Here is a 19,171-nt window from a genome sequence, read left to right as displayed (position 1 = left end):
CCAGGATAACACTTTCATCTTTCACAGGGACTTGAGAAACTCATGTTAAAAAGCTAAAGCACTTCAAAAGTAAGGAAAAAACCCCAAACCAAAGCACCACTAAGCTCACTCATGGTGCTCTTTTTTTCTGAAAATTATCCTACTTCAGTCTGTAGTGTTCAATAAAACAGTTGGAGGTGAAGATGCAAATGGAACTGATCACAATGTCGTTCAGCAGCATGAGTGACGAGAGACAGGGGCAGCGCCAGCAGCTGAGTCCCTGCAGAGCCCAGGGCAGCGACTCTCGCAGCACCGCACAGCTGGGCTGGGAATGACGGGCACATGGACTGGAACTCCTGAGCAAAGCTGCGAAGCAACCCACTGCTGCATTCTACCTTGCTCTTTCTTCATTCATCAAATGAAGTTAAAACTGGCAGTTAAATTTTTATATTATTAGATGAGTGAAGCAAGAGATATTAGAAAGACTGACTTGTAAACTCAGATCCATACATTCTCTGAGCAGTCTCTCAGGATGGACAGATATTTCTGCCATACACAATAATCCACTAGCAACCATAATCAAGAAATATGTTCAAAATCCAACCTAATAAGAAGCCTTTTAAAACTGAAATGTATCTGAACACATTTCAATAATTCTGGATTCGCAAACAAATTGTTCTTAATGTACTTACGTGTTGGTGTTGGAGGTAGCAGCCGTCTCCTAGGAGATCTTTTTGTATCATAACACATCTGTGAATCATCTTCCTCAAAAAAACCATGTGGGTGATGGTAACCTTTCGGTCTCTCAAAATCTGAGTCATGGCAGTGGTATCTACAGTGGTAATCATATACATGCCTGCATTCGAGATACAATAAACAAAACATTTCCATGAGTTTCTGTGAATTGATCTATTAGATTTCTTCTCACAGATTTTCAAATCTACTCTTTCTCTAGCAAGATACCCAAACATTACACGATATAGTTACACGACTCAATTTTAAAATCCAGTTTCTCTATGCAAACTGATTTTGAGATAGCAAGCTTACATATATACATAGTTACACAGCAAGTTCTCTGGTAAAATTTGTATCAAATTATATTTTTAATGACGTTCTTCTTACCAGTACGGGCTAAAATGTAGGCCCCCTAAAAATCTAAAAATTCCTCTATCTGATCTTGATCCTTCTTTCACTGTACTTGAAATTTTATTTATAAATGAAATGCTTTTTTGGTTATGCATTTTCCAGTTTATACTCAGTTCAAAGGGACTTCGTGCTTTCCTTTGAATTTAGTACAAAAGTTTTGCTGAACTCAGCACCTGATGCCAAATATAAAAGCTCTTTGGTACACACACTATTCCTATTCATCATTTCACTTGCCAGCAGTTGTGGAGCATTAACTCCCTTCATTTTCAGTGTAAGTGTGCTTAGTATAGCCTTTACAGATATTTACCTAATTTATTGAAAGATTTTTCCCAGTTTAGCAAACATCCTCACCTGCTTCCTGACAACATACTGTCTTCCTCATAATATTCTTCTCCACTAAAATATTCCTGTTCTCCCAAATAATGATCATCATTGCAATAGTCTTGAACCTCACGTTCTTCACGGCAAATAGTAGGTCGACGCACATCACCAGAGTCAGATCTGTAAGTAGCAAACACTTATATTTTTTAATATTTTATTTTTATAAATTGTGTATTTTATACACAGTTCTTTTAACGTGCTTCCAAGGAAAGAAAAAAATAAGACAAGCATTAACAGCTCTTCTGTTGTCTGAATATGGTGTAATGGTAAATTGCGTAGAACTGCAGTTCAGAACGTGACTATACTATCTGTTTCTTAAAGATGACCTCCCTTTATTTCCTTATGCTACAAATAGGAAAATGATTAATATGGAGAAGCTCAATAAGGTCAAATACATTTAAGATACTTTTACAAAATATTAACTCAGAGTAGTTTTAAGAAACACAGCCTCTCTCAAATGTCTGAGGTTTGCCAAATAGCCAAAATATGAAGGAGCACTCATTGAGGTATTCCTAGAAAAATTTGAAACAGGTATGCAAATCTAGACACTAAGAACTACCACTGAATAGACATTTAGCAATGCACTTCAAATACCACAATATATCCTATTTTTAAAAGTTGTCTTAGAAAATATTCAGACAGAAGACCAGGAAAGATTTTGGGTCCCCTATAAGTGGAACTGTATATATTAATATTTATCAAACCTAAACTGAGTGTTTTTTCCAGTCTTTGCAAGCCAATTTTAAACTAGGGCTACCATCAGGTATGTATGATCCTTTGTCTGTTGGAAACTGCACGAGCCTGCCTGGACTTTTAAAAGGGCTTAAATAATTTTGAAATTTAACAGAAGTTTATCCTTTTATAAAAGACAGTGGGAAAATCTGACTTAGAAATCATCACTTAGGTTATTAAGCATATGCATTGTCATACAGTTACTTTTGAAAAGTACTGTACAACAAAGGAAAAAAAAACCCAAACAAACCCAAAACACTATTTTGTCCTTTTCAGTTACATCAACAATATCAACTCACCTAATATATGTTTCATAGTAGCGGGTTCTACCAGGTAAGCCATGAAAATAAGGAGAAAGGTGTTTTAAAATCAGGTAGTTTAGAGAAATTCATTGGTGATTACAATGTCTGTGCTTGTGACTAGTAATTTCACTTTAAAGAAAACTACTACTTTCAAATCTTATTAAAGGTATTTACATTTCCCATACATCAGAGCTATGTTTTAAGTACGTTTCATACATGAGAAACGAAGCTAAATATACGAATCAGTTTCATGTAGCATAAGCTTTCTTATAGTACATTTGTAATACATAAATTTATTTAAAAACAAATACATATTTTAAGTTTACCTCCTACTACTTGGCCGTCTACGCTTCTCACGATCTGTTCTGGAGTAAGAATGGTAACCGTTTTCAGATCTATGCTCACGATTTCCAAAATTCGTGTGTTTTCCATGAACAACTTTGGACACGTTGGCATTATTGAGATTGGCATTTGTGGAGTTTGGAACATGCTTTCCTACTGAGTTGTGATTATGGTGATTGTGGTATACAGAATTTCCTGCCTGAGGATACTTATTTTTCTCAGTATCACTTGCAGATGGAACTGAAGGCCGTTGAACATGTAAGGGACGGTGTGTGGTGTTGATCTGTTGAAATGAATCTCGTCTGTCACGGCTAATATGGTTAATATGGTTGCCAAAGAGGGCACCGTTCCTCTGTTTTAAGGGAAGAGAAAAAAACTCACATCAGATACCTTAACAGAACGTACTTTGACAGTGATAACTTAATTTTCTCTCCTACATGCAATCCAAAGTAGCAATTCAAATAATCTGTGATTGTTCTAATTTTACAATGCTTCAGATGGGATCTCCTGAAGCAATAGAGATGTGATTGTGACAGTGACAATATTTGTATTTCAGAGACAAATCAACATTATGCTGTGATCATTATTCTTTTTCCATACAACTGAATGTGACATCCAGCTTTCTCCATATTTTATTATGGACGAGAAACTTAGATCCCCATACATGAACATGCACCAGCTTCCTCAGAAAGGAATGTGTCTGCTTGATCATTGGGAACCCTTTAGTGGAATTCTCTCCTATTCTCCCAGAGCATCGGTTTGCAACAGGTGTCACTCAGAGAGGATGGAGTGCCATGCAATAGCTCGCAAGCATGTCTCAGGTAGGTAACGTTAACCTTCAGTGCTTCCATTCTTCCTTCTTGCAGAGGTACAAGAATGAGTAGTAAGTCTTTACCAGCCCTGAAGAGTGTAATGGATGGTGAAAGAGAGAATGAAGTGCCAGGTTATGACTATGACATGCAGCTGTCTTTTACACCTGACCCAGGTCATGTAGCCTCCCTGTCTAGGCAGGCGTGGGCCGTGGATGACAGCAGTCTGTCCTGAAGCTCAGTCTAGGGAAGACAGGAGGTAATGATGGTTGGCAGAGAAATGCATCTACTGATGGCTGCTGCAGCACTGTCTCCAGTGCCACATCCTCTTTTTTTGCAAAGGACAATAGCAAGCTATGGGGCTTCTGACATAATTACGGCAGAAGCATGCTTTTACATTTGCTGCTTCTGAAATGCTTGTGAAAAATTACATTTTCTTGCTGGCTGACAAATGGTTTGCAGATCACTCCTGATTATAATACCAACTTTACATGTTCACCATTAGACTGAACAGCTCTAGTGTAAAAGAAAAACACTAAACTGTTTTTTTCTCTGGTTCTTATTGATATCCCTTACAGGAAATTGGAAATGACATTTATATTTAGCTGACTTCTGTGCAATTCCAGGCATTCTTTTTAAAATACGCATCTCTGTGTCTGTTGTGCTTTGGCTGCAGAGAATCACATTCTCTTCTTCCTATCTACCACTGTAGGAGTTAAGACTCTTCTAGTTTAACCTTGCCATTACCAAAATTTGAGATGGGAAGGTTCACACTTTTTCTTAGGATTTGCTTAAGAAAAAAAATAAGAATTACTGAGAAAGAATTAGGGGCAGGAGAATCACATTGCAGGAATTGCTTCCTAAATTTATGAAGAGATGCAAGTGTCTCAGTAATACAATTTTTTTTTATAGATACATATAAAATATTTATAAAATATTTATATTGCTCTGGCTTGAGGGGATTTATTATTATTCTTCCATATTCAGGGATAAGTTCATTTTTAAATCTCATATTATATAATAAAACAATTCACATAGCTGTGTTCTGACATTACTTTATAAACATCTTCCTCCTCCTCTGGATTGTTTTCCTCTGGTTCATCATCTTGCAAGTCACAGGATATAGCTCGGCGTATTTCAGGGCCAATATCATGCAGTGTCCTTAGTCCTGCCTAAATCAATGACAATATCAAAATACATTAGGAATGCAAATTCTTTTTGGTTCGTTAATTACAGGTGTGTAAATTTATTTTAAAGGACAGTTAACAAATTTTTGTATCCTGACACCCATGGAGGATGCATCCTACTATGCATTTTTTAGCTGTTATTAATAAAAGACTTATATTCCAGTACAAGCCTGCTGAGGTGATCGTGTCTGTATTATGACAGTGTAGATTGATACTGACGGTGGAACCTTATGGAAATAAAATTCATCTTATAATAAAGTATAAGTAATCAGCAAGAATTATAATAAAATGCATTTAAATGAGATGTGTATTTAATGTTCCAAACATGTTTGCAGCCTGTGTCCACAAGGGAAACACAAGGAGATCTTTGCTATAGCAACAGCAGTTTTAGCAGAGCTCAGATGGAAAGGAAAGCAGTGAAATAATTCCAGCTCATCTGCACTGCACTGTGATATGCTGATATTTGATTTAAAGCTTTAGTTTAGGACCAAAAACCATCTAGCTACAGGAGCATAGACCTCAGCGTATATCAGTTCATATTTCTCTCAAGCCTGCTTCCGCAAGCTTGTAGGAAAAGGGATAATGCTGAAACTGCCAAGGACAGTCCTGCACATCAGAGAGGAATCAGAGATCATACTCAGGGCCAAGAATTCCATGCTTTTGTATAGGCCTTACTTCAAAAAAGAGATTTTTTCCTGTTTTAACTGTCTGTTGTGGTCTGAAGCAAAAAACACAATCGTGGTCTTGCCAACTCTTTTTAAAATCTTCTCAGGTTCAGAAGAAATCGAAGATTTGTTTCTTTAGCCCTTTACTAAGACTACACTCACACTACCCATAAGCATGCACAGCACTTGGCTCAATCCTTGGCTATGGTCTAAAAGCCTGATTTATTATTTTTCTGCATTTTTTGATGCAGATGAGGGTGTCCCAGCCCATCAGAGCTGTAAATCCATGTCAAGACATTGTGTGTTTCTCACCCTGGGGTGGCATGAACTTTGTGTGTTGCACACCTCCAGAAGAAGCTGAATGACCTTGGAGGGCACCAAACACGTCTTGGTCCCACTCATGCTGCCTATCACACACATCCCCTGGAGTACACCACAGCATCGCAGTTGGGTTTCAGCTCAAAACGGAAATAGTTAATTTGCGGGGAAGCAAAATGGCATTTATGCAGTGTGGGAAATCAGAACCTAGAAAGAGATGAAACAAAAAGCTTTGTACCTCATGGGGTAGATTTACACTACGCTCCTTTTCAGGTTTCACCCACACCACTATTTGACTTCCTGAAAATGGCGCTTGACTAATCATATTAGCTACAGGTATTTGTCAATTATATTTTCTTCCTCAGGGATGAAATTTGAGAGTTATGCTATAATTGAACAAGGCTCTAAAAATCCTTTACTAGTGAGTTAATATACAATATATATTTCATGAATATGTTGTGCTTTCTCCCACTTCTTATGCAAATTGCCTAGTCAAGACTTTAGCAAGCTTGCTAAAGTCATCATTTTGTAAGGTACTAACGGGAAGTAAAATTAACCCTTTAAAGTACAGATTTTGAGAAGACCAAAGGCTTCTATTTATTTAGCAGAGACAAAGGCAGTAGTTGTTTAGCAGAGGGTTTCTATTCTATTTTGGTTCTTCAGTCATTAGTCAGAATAGCCACTTGCATTTCACACTCACTACCTGCTTATTTAATTGCAAAGAAAAACCCCAAAGCTACGTTAACACTTTAACATAAAAATAAACTGAGGTCAAAATGAACAGAATACAATGCAAGAACTACTAAAAGAAGAACACAGGCATGCAGAAAAATAGCTGAATAGACCTACGCTATAGCAGTGAACATAAGAGACATAGTAGTCAAGCCGCGATTCCCCAGTGTCGTGCATCTTCTCAGAGCCCGTCTCCTAACGCCAAAGCCGAGTGCTGCTCTACAACTGCACAAAAGCCCCGTGCTCTGTCAAACCCAGACTCCCTTCAAGCTGAGCCCTTCTGTGAACACTCTCAGGCAGCAGTATTATAAATTATAAGCCTGGCAAAAACTACTGTCTGCCAAATTGTGACAAAGTCCCACAAATACATGCCTAAAAGCTGAGAAAAGCCACATGTTTGGCAGCAGCATATTCAATAGTAATTTCATTTTGATTACATTTCCAACTGATTTCTGGTTTACTTCTTTGTGAATTACTCCTCCTTTACCCCAGAGAAAGCAGGCAGCTTTTATAATCTCATCTCTCTTGGGTAATACTAATTTTCGTGTAACAGACCTCTTGCAATGACACACTCAACAGCAGAAGACTACAACCTGGATCATCATATGTAAAAGTATAAGTTAGTTAAACTAAACGGATCAGCTTTATTCACTCACAGCCAGTACAGAAATCACAGGTTCCAGAAACAACATTTGCCTGCAGAATTAAAATATTCCTCAGTTTATTTGCTCTAACAGAACTACCTACAACAATTGTATGAACTCCAACATTAAAATGACTACTCCCGTGTACTGCTTCATTTTACCTGGTGTAATCTAGAAGTATTAAAGAACTGTTTTTATGACACGAGAGCACTCCAGAGTGAGACAAGTTCTCAGGCTGTGCTCTTACTGATCAGACAATCCTTCTTTAGATCAGTCAGCTACCACTGGGGTGTGGCTGATGTAAAAACACAGGAATTGGTACTTATATGCCAGTAGTGAAATCCCTCCACTGAACCACATTCAATGTCTTCTCTGAAGATCGTAGAGGTAGCATGGACTGACAAAACATTCCACTTTACCTTCAAAAGTACTTCCAAACCAAACCAAGTATCTCTTAAATAAAAGAACACACACAAAAATCAAACCAACCATCTCCACTTCTGTCCATTAGTTTACAGGGAAGACGGTTTTCCTTCTTTTCCCTACATAAGGTTGCCCATTGTCGTCTACCCAGCAAGAACCCTAGAGACATCAAAATGCACAAGAGGGCATTGACCTCCATTTGTGAAGTCTGAAAAAATACTACATTCAAATATGAGATTATTTTGTCTCTCAGAAAAAAAACATGACATTTCATAAGAGAGCCTTGATAGTGATTTGTCTCCGTTTGCCGGAGGTGTGCTTGTTTCTTTTCACTACAACTGCTGAAGTTCTTGAGAGGCAATTATTTCCCTAAGTATTAATAGAACTTTAAAAGACCTTCTGTTGTTATAAGATATAATGATTCAAGACTAGCCACATTCCTGAAGCATCATGCTATAATGACTTTAAAAACAAAACAAAAAAACAGTCAAATCCGAGTGTTATACAAAACTATTTTCTCCCAGTTTTAAGCATGGCTTCTCAGAGCTGCAAAGGAGAGGAAATCACAGCTAAATCCTCTTTACTTTCCTCAAACAGAACAAGTAGACACTAAAGATTGATGAAAGAACTTTAATAACATTTCCTTCAGTTGGTAAAGATTACCGTGAGGGTCATGCTCTTTCTAGTTTCTCTTACATGCTACTTTTTTTATGGCAGATTCTTAGTTCCTGAAGATTTTCACATTGCCATAGAATTCTCACCTTTCCTTATAGGAAGCTTCAAGACTATATTATGCCACCTCAGCAGAAAAAAAACACTTCTAAAATTTTTCCCTAAGTAAGTTGAAACGTGAATTATAAATTTTGATTTATTTCCTATTTTTTACAGACCAAAATACAAGTCACACAATTTCAAGAAACAAGGGGCCAGTTCTGCCATCATATATCCATCTCAGCTCACCAGACTCAAAACCTGTCTGGTTCACAAGGCTGTTAAATCAGTCAGGTGGATCACATGTCTAAGAAAATGTGTTTAATAATCCCAGTATATTGTAGAACAAAAATTGTTCAGTTCTGTTCATCTCTATCTGATAGAGAGTAGTACTATTATCTGTATACAAATGTCTTTGCCTAATGTGACTGTAACTGAAAAAAATACTTTTTTTCTCTCACATAGGTCTTACTGTTTATGTCCATTTACCCTGTACCTTTTAGCATATTTTGTTTTCATCAAAGACAATAGAAGACGAAAATGTCTAGTGAACGGATAAAACATGCAAGAGATATTTGGACACCTGTTATATAGGTATAACACTGATCAAAACTGCATCACTGAATTATTCATGCTGTTCAGCAAGAGAACATCTGTTGTTTCTACTCAGGTTTTTCGGTTTTGTTGGTTTTTATCTTGGAAGTAGAGGAAGAAAAGAGATTAATGTTAATATGTTTGATTGCCTCTAATTCCGTCCTTGAGATTTCACTAGAAGTTTGCAAAATAAATTATTTCTTATTCAGATACTTTCTTTCCAAAATTTAATTTTTGATGCCTTCCTTGCTTAATTTTTTCCTTGTAGGCAAGAGAAAGATGAGACGTGTCAGTCTAATGGTTAGTTACCAAACTAGTGACACACTGTGCACTGAACAACATAGTTACATAATAAACCCAAGTATGTCTTTAAATAGGCTTTCCTGTAAACGCACAAGATGACTTCAAATTAACATGATAATTCTGTGCAGCTGTGCTTTATGAGGCATAATGGCACCTGCAGTGTTTTCAAGATGGCACAAGGCACTAATACACCAGTGCTGTGTCCTAAATAGCATCTCAAGAGACAATTAATGACGCCCCTGTCTCTGAGACAGCACTGAGATGACACACGTGGGCTTTTAAATGCTGAAAGAATAGAGCTGCAGGAGTCCCTCGGTGAGAAAAAATATCATATGACTAATAACTGTATTTCTGAATTGGTCATTTAGAGAGAGAAGCTTAAAGATGCTTGAAAAGCACCTCATGCCAAAATATCAAACATTTTAAAGTTAAACATGAAAACATTGAACAGTTAAACATTTTTAAAAGACTACTTTTAACAAATCCCAAATAGATTTTAAATTAATTTTCCACATCTATAGTATGTGAAAAACAGTAACACCATTTCAGATGTATGTCTTATATTAAGAACTTTGTGTATAATGTAAGACTCCAGAGTCATGACTTCTAGAAAAACATTTAAATGCTTATAAATACTGGAACTACAAAAATATAATTTTCCCTATATCTAAACTCAGCCCACATCCATTTTGAGGTATGGTGCAACCTACATATAGATGCAGTTTAAGCTTAGTTTCAGAAGTGCAAGCACAATACCCTTATTTAAATAATAATAATCACTATCACATATACTATTTCTAATAATGTAAAATACACTATGCTCTCTTTTTTGAGGCATCTTATAGTGATACCAGGAAATGGCAGAGACACTTGAAAGTTTCGTTTCACAGATTTTAGAAGAATGATGGATATTTAAGTATATTGCTTTATAAACTCACTAGATCTGAAATGAAGCATAAATATGGAGTCTAAATACTTAGGTGTTCAGAGCTGTAGAATCCTGAAAGCCTGTGACTCTGAAAATGTTCACATAAACCATTACATTTGTATATAATTAACATGGTTTTTACTACCTGCTTATTTAATTGCAAAGAAAACCAAAAAGAATGAGAAACCCCAAAGCTACGTTAACACTTTAACATAAAAATAAACTGAGGTCAAAATGAACAGAATACAATGCAAGAACTACTAAAAGAAGAACACAGGCATGCAGAAAAATAGCTGAATAGACCTACGCTATAGCAGTGAACATAAGAGACATAGTAGTCAAGCCGCGATTCCCCAGTGTCGTGCATCTTCTCAGAGCCCGTCTCCTAACGCCAAAGCCAAGTGCTGCTCTACAACTGCACAAAAGCCCCGTGCTCTGTCAAACCCAGACTCCCTTCAAGCTGAGCCCTTCGTGAACACAACATGAACACGGAAGCACAATTAAATTGAACCTGAGCAACATATTAACCCCTCAGCTGATGCTCATCAGAGGGTTTGGTTTTTTTCTGTTTTCTTTGTTTACTGCAAAGTTGATATGACTTACAAAATTTGCAGAGAGATAAAAAGCATAATTAGTTTAATCTGAAACATGTTCCCAAAATCAAGTTCAGCTTAATAGATCAGTGCTTTTTTGTACTTGTGATGTGACAGGAAATATCTTTTAACTTTTATTTCTATGTATTAACAAAGAGGGTTACATGTAATTAAACGTGAAATATAGATGCAAATGTTTCCTAGTTTACAGTAATTATTTTCCCTATGAAAAACAGTGTAGAATTAATCGATTCACTCTAAGTACTAGAGAAAAGTAATTAAACTTGTTCATGCTTCACTTAATATTTATTTTACTAGCAATGTGACTACTGTTTGGCTCAATACAAATTTCCATCAGTATAGAAAGACACCTTTTAAACTACTGCTACAAATATGTTTTGTTCTGATTTTACTCAGAAAATATATTTGTTCCCACTGCTGAAGTATCAGTCAGCAGCATACGAAAGGCGTCGTGAGCCCTAAGGAATTTTTTCTCTCATGTCCTAGGGGCATATATGACACCACAAAACTGACAGTAACAGCTAACATGAACTAGTCAGCTACCAGTTCAGAATCACTTGCTTTACTTCTCTTCGTAAGGTGTGAAAAACATGTGTCTACAGAAGACAGAAGGTTCTAATTCCAAGGAAAATTGTTATTTCATTTCTGAAGATGTTTGTGGTGACAATATGCAAGTTTAGACAAACTGTTGTTGGTTATAATTTGAAGTGTCCTTTTCCAAATGAGGAGGAATTTGAAACTCCACAGCAAAAAGACTTTACTGAATAGCCTGGGCAGATAATTTCCCAAGACTCACTTCACTTTCTGTAGCGCTCCTCTTCTCTGAATACACGTACCCAAACAGCAGCCCAGGTTAGGCTAACAGCAAACACTGCATCCTGGAGAAAAAACTGAGCTATACAGAATAAAAATCACCCTGAATGCAACTACTGTGCAGTAAGAAGGGGAATTCCTGCCTGCTGCATCCTCTGGCACTCACAAAGCAAACTCAGTTTTGCAGGGAGCTCTGTTCTCATGTCCTAACGTGGCCCAAACTTTATTGTTTCTTCTCCCTCCACAACATTTCTCCAACCCAGTATCAGAAGCAGCTGTTTTCTTTATTCCAGTCGGGTCAAGGTTCTGGCCTCAAAGTGGTGAGGGGGCTGCCAGAGACATCCTCCTGACACAGTACCCAAGTTTTGGTCTCATGCAACAAAATAAAATGCAGGCAAAGGATGATTTTCAGTCTCACGTGTTAAAATTCCTGAACTCATAATGATGAAAAAAAAAAAAAAAAGTATTCTGGGCTTATCCTAGTGTTCATTCAGAAGCTGCTGATTTTACGGCTTCTGCACTGTCCCCTGAGAGGCAGACCAACCACTCCTCCCACTGCAGCGCCTGGAACAGTCTGATCAAATGCTGGACACGGCTGAATAAAATCACTCACAGAAGTAAATGTCTGCCCCCCCACCACTATCAGTTTTCCTTTTCTTTCTCTAGTTTAGCTTGGTACACTACCATTACACTGTGAAAGAGCCACCTGCACAGTGAAAGAGGCATTTCTAAGAGATATTTTATCAAATTAAGGGCCAAGTATCACTGCCCTGGGAGAAAGTCTTTTTAAAGCTCTAAGTCTTCCAATTAGAAAATTCAGTATCAATTTCAAATGTATTCAGTCTTGTTAAATACTTGCCACTGATCAAAATCAATTATAACATCCTCTTACTTAACAGTTTCAAAAGGACAAAGGCAGCAGTTTTAAGAGCACTCCATGAAAAATGCAGCTCATTTCAAAGCAAAAGCAGAATCAAATGCAACTTCTTTACAAAACCGCTTTGATGCTGTTGGCAGAAAGGCAGGGTAACTCCCCAGGACCTATAAAACTCTAAGAACCTTGAAGGGGAAAAAAACACACCTTATTTTCTCTTTTTTTTTTTTTTACTTGATGTTTTGCATCGCTTGACATGTTTGACATCAGAACAGCAGCAGTTAAGAGGATTCCCTTAGTGTAGCTCCCTGTTTCTGCACATCTTTATCACCGATGTCAGATACATAGATATCATCAGGGTTAGGTAGTTAATGCACACTGCAAGTGGTGATTATTTTTGTTTTGTTTTATAGAGCAATAGAGTAAAGGAAGAACCTAAAGCAACAGGTCCATTTTTTCAAACATTACCTGAAATTAAATTGGAGAGTGTTAGCATTGTAACTTTAACTAGAAGTAATGAAGGATGCAACAGGTGTGTTTGTAAGAAAGCAGGGTTAAGTAAAACAGTTAATTCAGAAAGCCTAAGAACTGTAGTAACTGTGTCCTCAAGCCACCGAACCTCCCCTATCTCAAAACTGCTTTTCAGTAACTATGTGACTATACATAACAAAATATTATTTAAAAGTAAGAATAAAGTACATTCCTTGCATTCTTCAAAAGTCAAAGGATTATAAAAGTTTCTTGAAATTTAGGAGGATATTAGTGAAAAATATACACTAATAACTGGTTCAAATGCAGTAAGAAGCTTGATAAAGTAAATTTTGCTGTAGTAATTTGGCTGTAAATTGCTGGAAGACATTTTGATGCCATTATATATGCATGCATATAATGTTTTTATCTAGTGAACTGTGAATGACAGAAAAGACATTTGGGAGAAGGGTAAAACAAAGGTGCCACCAATTTTAGTTACTACGTCTACTGCCAAAACTTCTTGATCTAACAAAAAAGTGTACCTTTTGTCTGAACCTTGAAATGAAATCATTTTTGTGTCTCTCTAAAGGTAACATCTTCTAAGAACAGTATTTTTACACACGCTCCTTAGTCAGTCTGCCTTCCTAGCTCCACGGATTGAATCTTGAGCTAAATAATGTGGTTTCCAAGAGAAGATTTATTCCCACATGTGTTGAAACAGGAATTATTAACATGACTAGAGGCCACCAGAAAACCTCAATGGACTTTCCTGAGCTCACAGAATTTTGTTCTGTGTTATGCAATTCTCTTCAAGTAACTGAAGATGGTGCAGATGACTTATTATTTTTTTATACTACATTTTTTTGGATGTGCTTTTCTTGCTGCAAACATTACTTTTTATGACCTTGAATTCTAGTTTTAATATGATGAAGATTTTGCTTGGAAGTTCTACAAAACCTTTTGTTTTGCATGCCAAAATTCTTATTGCACATCATTTTTCTGCTTATGTTAACAGAAGTCATTCCATCAGAAACAGCAGCATGAGAGGTAATGTTGTAAACAGTTGCTAAAAGCAAGGGAACCAACTTACTATCCTAGAACTTAACCAAAGAACTAGTTAAATATATATATATATATGTAGGCATAACTCTTGAAAGAAGCAGTGCCTTTGGCCATTTGAAGTTATGTGCTTTTCTGTTCTGTATCTTCAAAAGTACTAAGCAAAACTATCATAAAAACAAAACAACAACAACAAAACCTAAAAAAAAACCCCAAAACAACAACAACAACAAAAAAAACCACAATAAAAACAAAACCAAACAAACCCACTGTAATACCACTGTGATCATGAGGAATAAAGGAAGGAAAAGAAGAGTGAGCTACATTGAAAAAGATCTGATACATTCTCATAAAACAAGGAAAATGGCAACATGCATTTTCTTGCCTCAACAGTTGTCCTGAGAATTGAAACACAGAAGGGCTTTTGCCACAAGGAACAGATACCTTGTCTCTCCAAGGAGGATGTTTGCTCCCTGAAGCCAGGCAGAGAGTGACACGGCCAACTCTAGGAACCAGCAGGGTTAGAAAACTGTAACTCATCTCCTGCTTCACTCAACAGTTAGGGATGGATTGTAAAGCTTGATAACATGTTGTTTTCCCCCTTTCTTGCAGCAGAAAGGAGATAAGGAAGGCCAGGCTAGAGAATGCAATTGCAGGCTTTACAAGGTTCTTAGGAAGCATGTTCTTAACTAATTAACTAGTCCTGCAGGTAACTTCAGCTACCCCAAGAGAAAGTCACAGATGTCAGATGTCAGATGTCAGATGTCTGCTTAGGAAACCAGAATGAAACAAATGTTAGGGAATAGACTGCCTTAGCTTGTTGAATTATTGTGTATATTGCTTCTTAAAGAAGTTGGTTAGAAATTGCTTATATAGAATTCTTTACAGAAATTACCCACTTAAGACAGCAAAGACCATTCTGCTAGATCAAATTACAAACTGGAAGGAGTTCTAACAAACAAAACAGTTTCTGAATCACGCTAACACATTCCTTCTCTTTTAGAAAGGGATTTTCATAACATATTGCTAAATCTTAACATCAGCATGAAAAGCTATCAGAAACATTAAATATCTTTGTAGTTTGTAGGAATCTACTCAGCATCAACTGATATTCAGAAAGACCCAATCCAACAGAAATGGTGCAGTGTATGATGTCTGGAATTATTTGAGGACAGCTTTCCATTTGCCTGTTTCAAAGTTCATAATACTAAGGGTATCAATGGAGAGAAACATTCAGAATACACTCTTTAGATCACATATACTCTATGGACCGCTTGCTGCAGGCCGGCTGAGAGATAGGTGGCCAAATCTGTTGTCCTGGTTTCCATTTGATAGCTTGTGTTAAGAGACAGAAGTATATTATGACAATGTAGCACGCTCACATTGCTTTCTATAAAAGAAATTGATTAATGTAAAGTTGAAAACTTGCAAATACTTAGAAATAGTTATAGGGAAGTGTTTCACAAGTAATCATAAATGGAAAATAAAAATAATAAAGACAATTAAGAAGAAAAATGCTACCATATAAAAAACTCTTTACTACAATGTAATGCATATTAGGAAGTTTTCTGAGAACTGGCTTACAGCATCATAGGAACACAAGAAATTAAACAGTTAAAGCAAAACAAGGGACAGGAAAATAGATCAGAACTTAATTTATCTGAATTTACATCAGCAGCTTTATACTGTGATGTATCAATTAGACTTGCTAAGAAATTTTGTAACTGTTGCTACTGTTTGAGTAATCCCCAGAGAACAGCTTTTTGCACTTACCTTGGTACAGACAGAATAGCAGGATTACGTTTTACTTTTCTGATGAATAAGGGCCAAATAAAATCCTTGCAGCACTGCACAATCATCAATATTCATCTACCTGCTATTTCAAGTAAGCTCACAAAATGGTTAGTTAAAAATGTAAAAACAAAATCACCTGCAGAGCAATCGTGGTATTCTTCGCAGGATATTTCCCCACCAGTCCTTGTTCTTTGCGTTTCTTGAATTTCCTAAAGTAGTCCTGTATCAGGAAGGTGGCATAGAACTTCCCCACGGTTACCTCATCATCTAAATGAACAGACCAGACAGATCTCTCCCAAGTCAGCACATTTATCAATAGCCTGTACACTCACATCTGATTTGGGGGGGAAATGTGATGGGTACTAATAGGTACTATGCTTTCAGCTTACAACAATGGAACCTGTAACTAGCTTAAAAGCAATGTTTTAGCAAGCAGTTTACACTCAGTCAGTTAAGTAAACTAATCCTTAATAAAAAAAGAAAATACAATAGTTTACCAAGTCTCATGTACTTCTAAATAAGTTTGTGTAAGTTTCTAACAAAACCATAATCCTGTTTGTGTATGCATAGAAGCTGAAAGACAGGCTTTAGTTACTTGGAATAAATGGATTAAAATAAAAGCTACTATGACTTTCATACACTTACGTTCATAAGAGTGACTCTATAAAAGTCCTGCTTACAACATCTCTCCTTTATTTTCCCACTGCTGAACCAAGTTTGCTTAGTCAGTGTACCAATGTAGCATTGTTCAAATTGCATAAGGACTTAAGACTTTACACCCTGCTTTGCTATGCACATTTTTTAATTGGTGTTTTGCCCTCACTGTAGTATCCGAGCATCTTCCACTTTGAGTTTTGTGTCCCAGATGCTCATGTTGGCCTGTATCTTCTCCGATTTATTGTCACTCAATAAGACAGATTCTAGACTCTCAGAAAATGCCACAGAGGTTACAATTTCACATATTTTCTGTGGCCCTTGTTCAAGTGAAGATGTGCCACCGCCTAGTTAGCCTATGATGATAATAGTGAATATGAAACATTGTGGCGTTTTCCCACATTATCATCTGGTATCAGCTCTGCAATGATGATAGTAATGAAAAGAACTTCCATCAGTTAATGTAGTACAGTTCAAAAGGTATGCGAGCAGCAAGTGCAGTAAAACCTAGCACTTTTACAGAGTCACTGTTGTGAACAAAATCCTAATTTCAGTTTTCAAAGTTCAAAGGCAGGAAACTTATGAGGATATCGAAACTGCCTGGTCCACAGCACATTAAGAATGTGATGATGAGTCATTCAGGTGTGCAAGTTTAATGTCTTGAGTAACGCTTGCCAGAAAATTAGGAATAGTTTTCTATTCAAAAACATTGCTTTTGTTTTCACACTTTTTTTCCCCCGTAGAGTTATCTGGCATGAAGTTGGCTGTTTCCCTTTCTGCTGTTTTGTCTAATATCTCCATCTTTTCAGTATCTTGAGATAGCTATTTGCAAAACAGTTGCTCGTTGGTCACTGCCATATGTGAAGGAGGGCTGGTTTGTATTAGGCATCAGTTCTCTCCATCTTTTGGGCCCATGATGGGCATCAAGTTCCTGTCATTCCAGTTGCTGTTGCTGAGCCAGACAGGTGCCTAACACTTCTCAGGATCTGGGGTTACTATGTACAGTTGTTGCCTGATTAAACACAGAAAAGCTAATGTGTCCAGACACATTTTAACACAACTTTGTTAGAAAGTATGGAGATTTTTTTAGTTTATGTCATCTGTTTTCTCCATATTTTCACTCTCTAATGGAGCTTTATAATCTTGAGTCTAGTTTTTTGTTTTGTTTTGTGGTTGGTTTTGTTTTCATTTTACATATAAACACACCGTTACACAAGTTTTTTTCTGTAATTGATTGTCAAGCGAATCTCTAATTGATTGTCACTGTAATGTCACACATTAACATTTGATTAAAACAGCCTCCTTGTGTCTTTGTTTTATCAATAGTAATGATACGTCCAATATATCTCACTAATTATAGTATTTATAATAGTGTTTTTACCTGTCACATGACACCTTTCGCTAATTTAAATTTAATTAACTTTCTTTTTTTCATGTCTTGCTTTCACATTTATAAAAAGGATAGGGAAATGTTTCAAAGCAAAAATAATTATAATAATTGTTTTAAAATATCTTGTTTGGGAGATCAGTCTGTTGCAGGAAGTATCTCAGCACATTAACGAGCCTGCTCTGCCAAATTCTGACATGTCTTCAAAGATCCAAGTCACCCCAATGGAAAACAGCAGGAACTCCAAAGCTCATCAGTCTACAGGTTCAGTCTCAGCAGTTAAAAGCTTTTTAACTGACTTCCTAAATCTAATTTCTAAACTTTTTGTGAGCATCTGCTTTGTCATGCACCTGTAATCTCTCTTGGCAGCTCCTCAGGAGATTAACACTGTTTTGTATTAGGAAGAGATATCTTATAAGGCACCTAAACTAAACTTGCCTGCCTTAGTTTAGCTGAATACATAGATCTGCAATGTAGCCTTGGTCAAACTCCCCACATAAGCTTTTTCCCCAACCTTTACACTATTTTGTTTCAAGTATTTGAATAGAACTTTTAAGGAAGTGATATAGCAAATGGCTCCTAGAAAGGACAAGCACATAGAAGTGACAGACTTGATAGAGCATGTACTACTATAGGTTGCACTTAGAGCATATCTCACACCAGGCTATGACATTGCACAACTCCTGACTGTACCTGAGACAACAGCACCTGCGAAGTCTCAGCACGCAGAAATGAAGGGCCCTTATTGATCACTCTGGCCACGCACCATCTTTATATAAGCACATTAGATGAATGCATTACCAGTTTGCTGAATTGTGCACGCCCACATCTGTGTGTAAAAACGACGCGTGTGTACATCCCAAGCACAGCCAGTTGTACTGCAGACACGTGCGAGAACTGAAACATGGCCAAGGGGAGCCAGCCTTGACTTTGTTTTTTGAGTAACACACATATAGCCAGGTACGGACAGGTATAGGGAGGCAGCTAAGCGTTACTGACCACAGAACAGACAAATCTATAATTACAACTAGTGACAGCAAAAGGAGTAATTTCAGTAGGAAGCTTTTGGAAGGGAGCAAAAAGTATTAGGCAGGATTAAATGGGCTTGTAGGGGGAGGGGGGAGTCTAGAGCATACAGGCGAATCTTCAGTGAGTTGCACGTACTTCTCTTACTCTCTAGTCTCCTAAGAATGTTAAGTCATTCATATGTTCAGGCATTTGACTGACATTCTAGGTTTTGCAAAGCAGTTTCATTTTTCTGTACTGAAAATGTATTTCTAACTATTAACTATTTAATTAAGTTATAGTA

The 19,171-nt window shown here is 36.9% G+C and overlaps 1 protein-coding gene across 12 annotated transcripts in view; it reads right to left on the bottom strand.

The window, feature by feature from the left end:
* CACNA1D (calcium voltage-gated channel subunit alpha1 D) overlaps window positions 1-19,171 on the bottom strand; it is a 176,501-nt gene that overhangs the window by 9,095 nt on the left and 148,235 nt on the right. For 10 of the 12 annotated variants that reach the window (XM_082059732.1, XM_082059738.1, XM_082059742.1 and 7 more), the window contains 6 exons: window positions 15,958-16,088; window positions 4,747-4,863; window positions 2,867-3,234; window positions 2,538-2,564; window positions 1,477-1,626; window positions 672-835 (listed from right to left, as the gene is read on the bottom strand). In XM_082059732.1, the coding sequence (XP_081915858.1) occupies window positions 672-835; window positions 1,477-1,626; window positions 2,538-2,564; window positions 2,867-3,234; window positions 4,747-4,863; window positions 15,958-16,088 (957 nt within the window). The remainder of the gene's footprint in view (window positions 1-671; window positions 836-1,476; window positions 1,627-2,537; window positions 2,565-2,866; window positions 3,235-4,746; window positions 4,864-15,957; window positions 16,089-19,171) is intronic. The other 2 variants (XM_082059737.1, XM_082059735.1) reach the window with 1 other exon arrangement.

The sequence above is a fragment of the Streptopelia decaocto genome, assembly GCF_964273445.1.
Source record: "Streptopelia decaocto genome assembly, chromosome: 8".
Lineage (NCBI taxonomy): Eukaryota > Metazoa > Chordata > Aves > Columbiformes > Columbidae > Streptopelia > Streptopelia decaocto.
The sequence above is the reverse complement of the archived record's forward strand: the minus strand, read 5'-3'. Positions and strand labels throughout refer to the sequence as shown.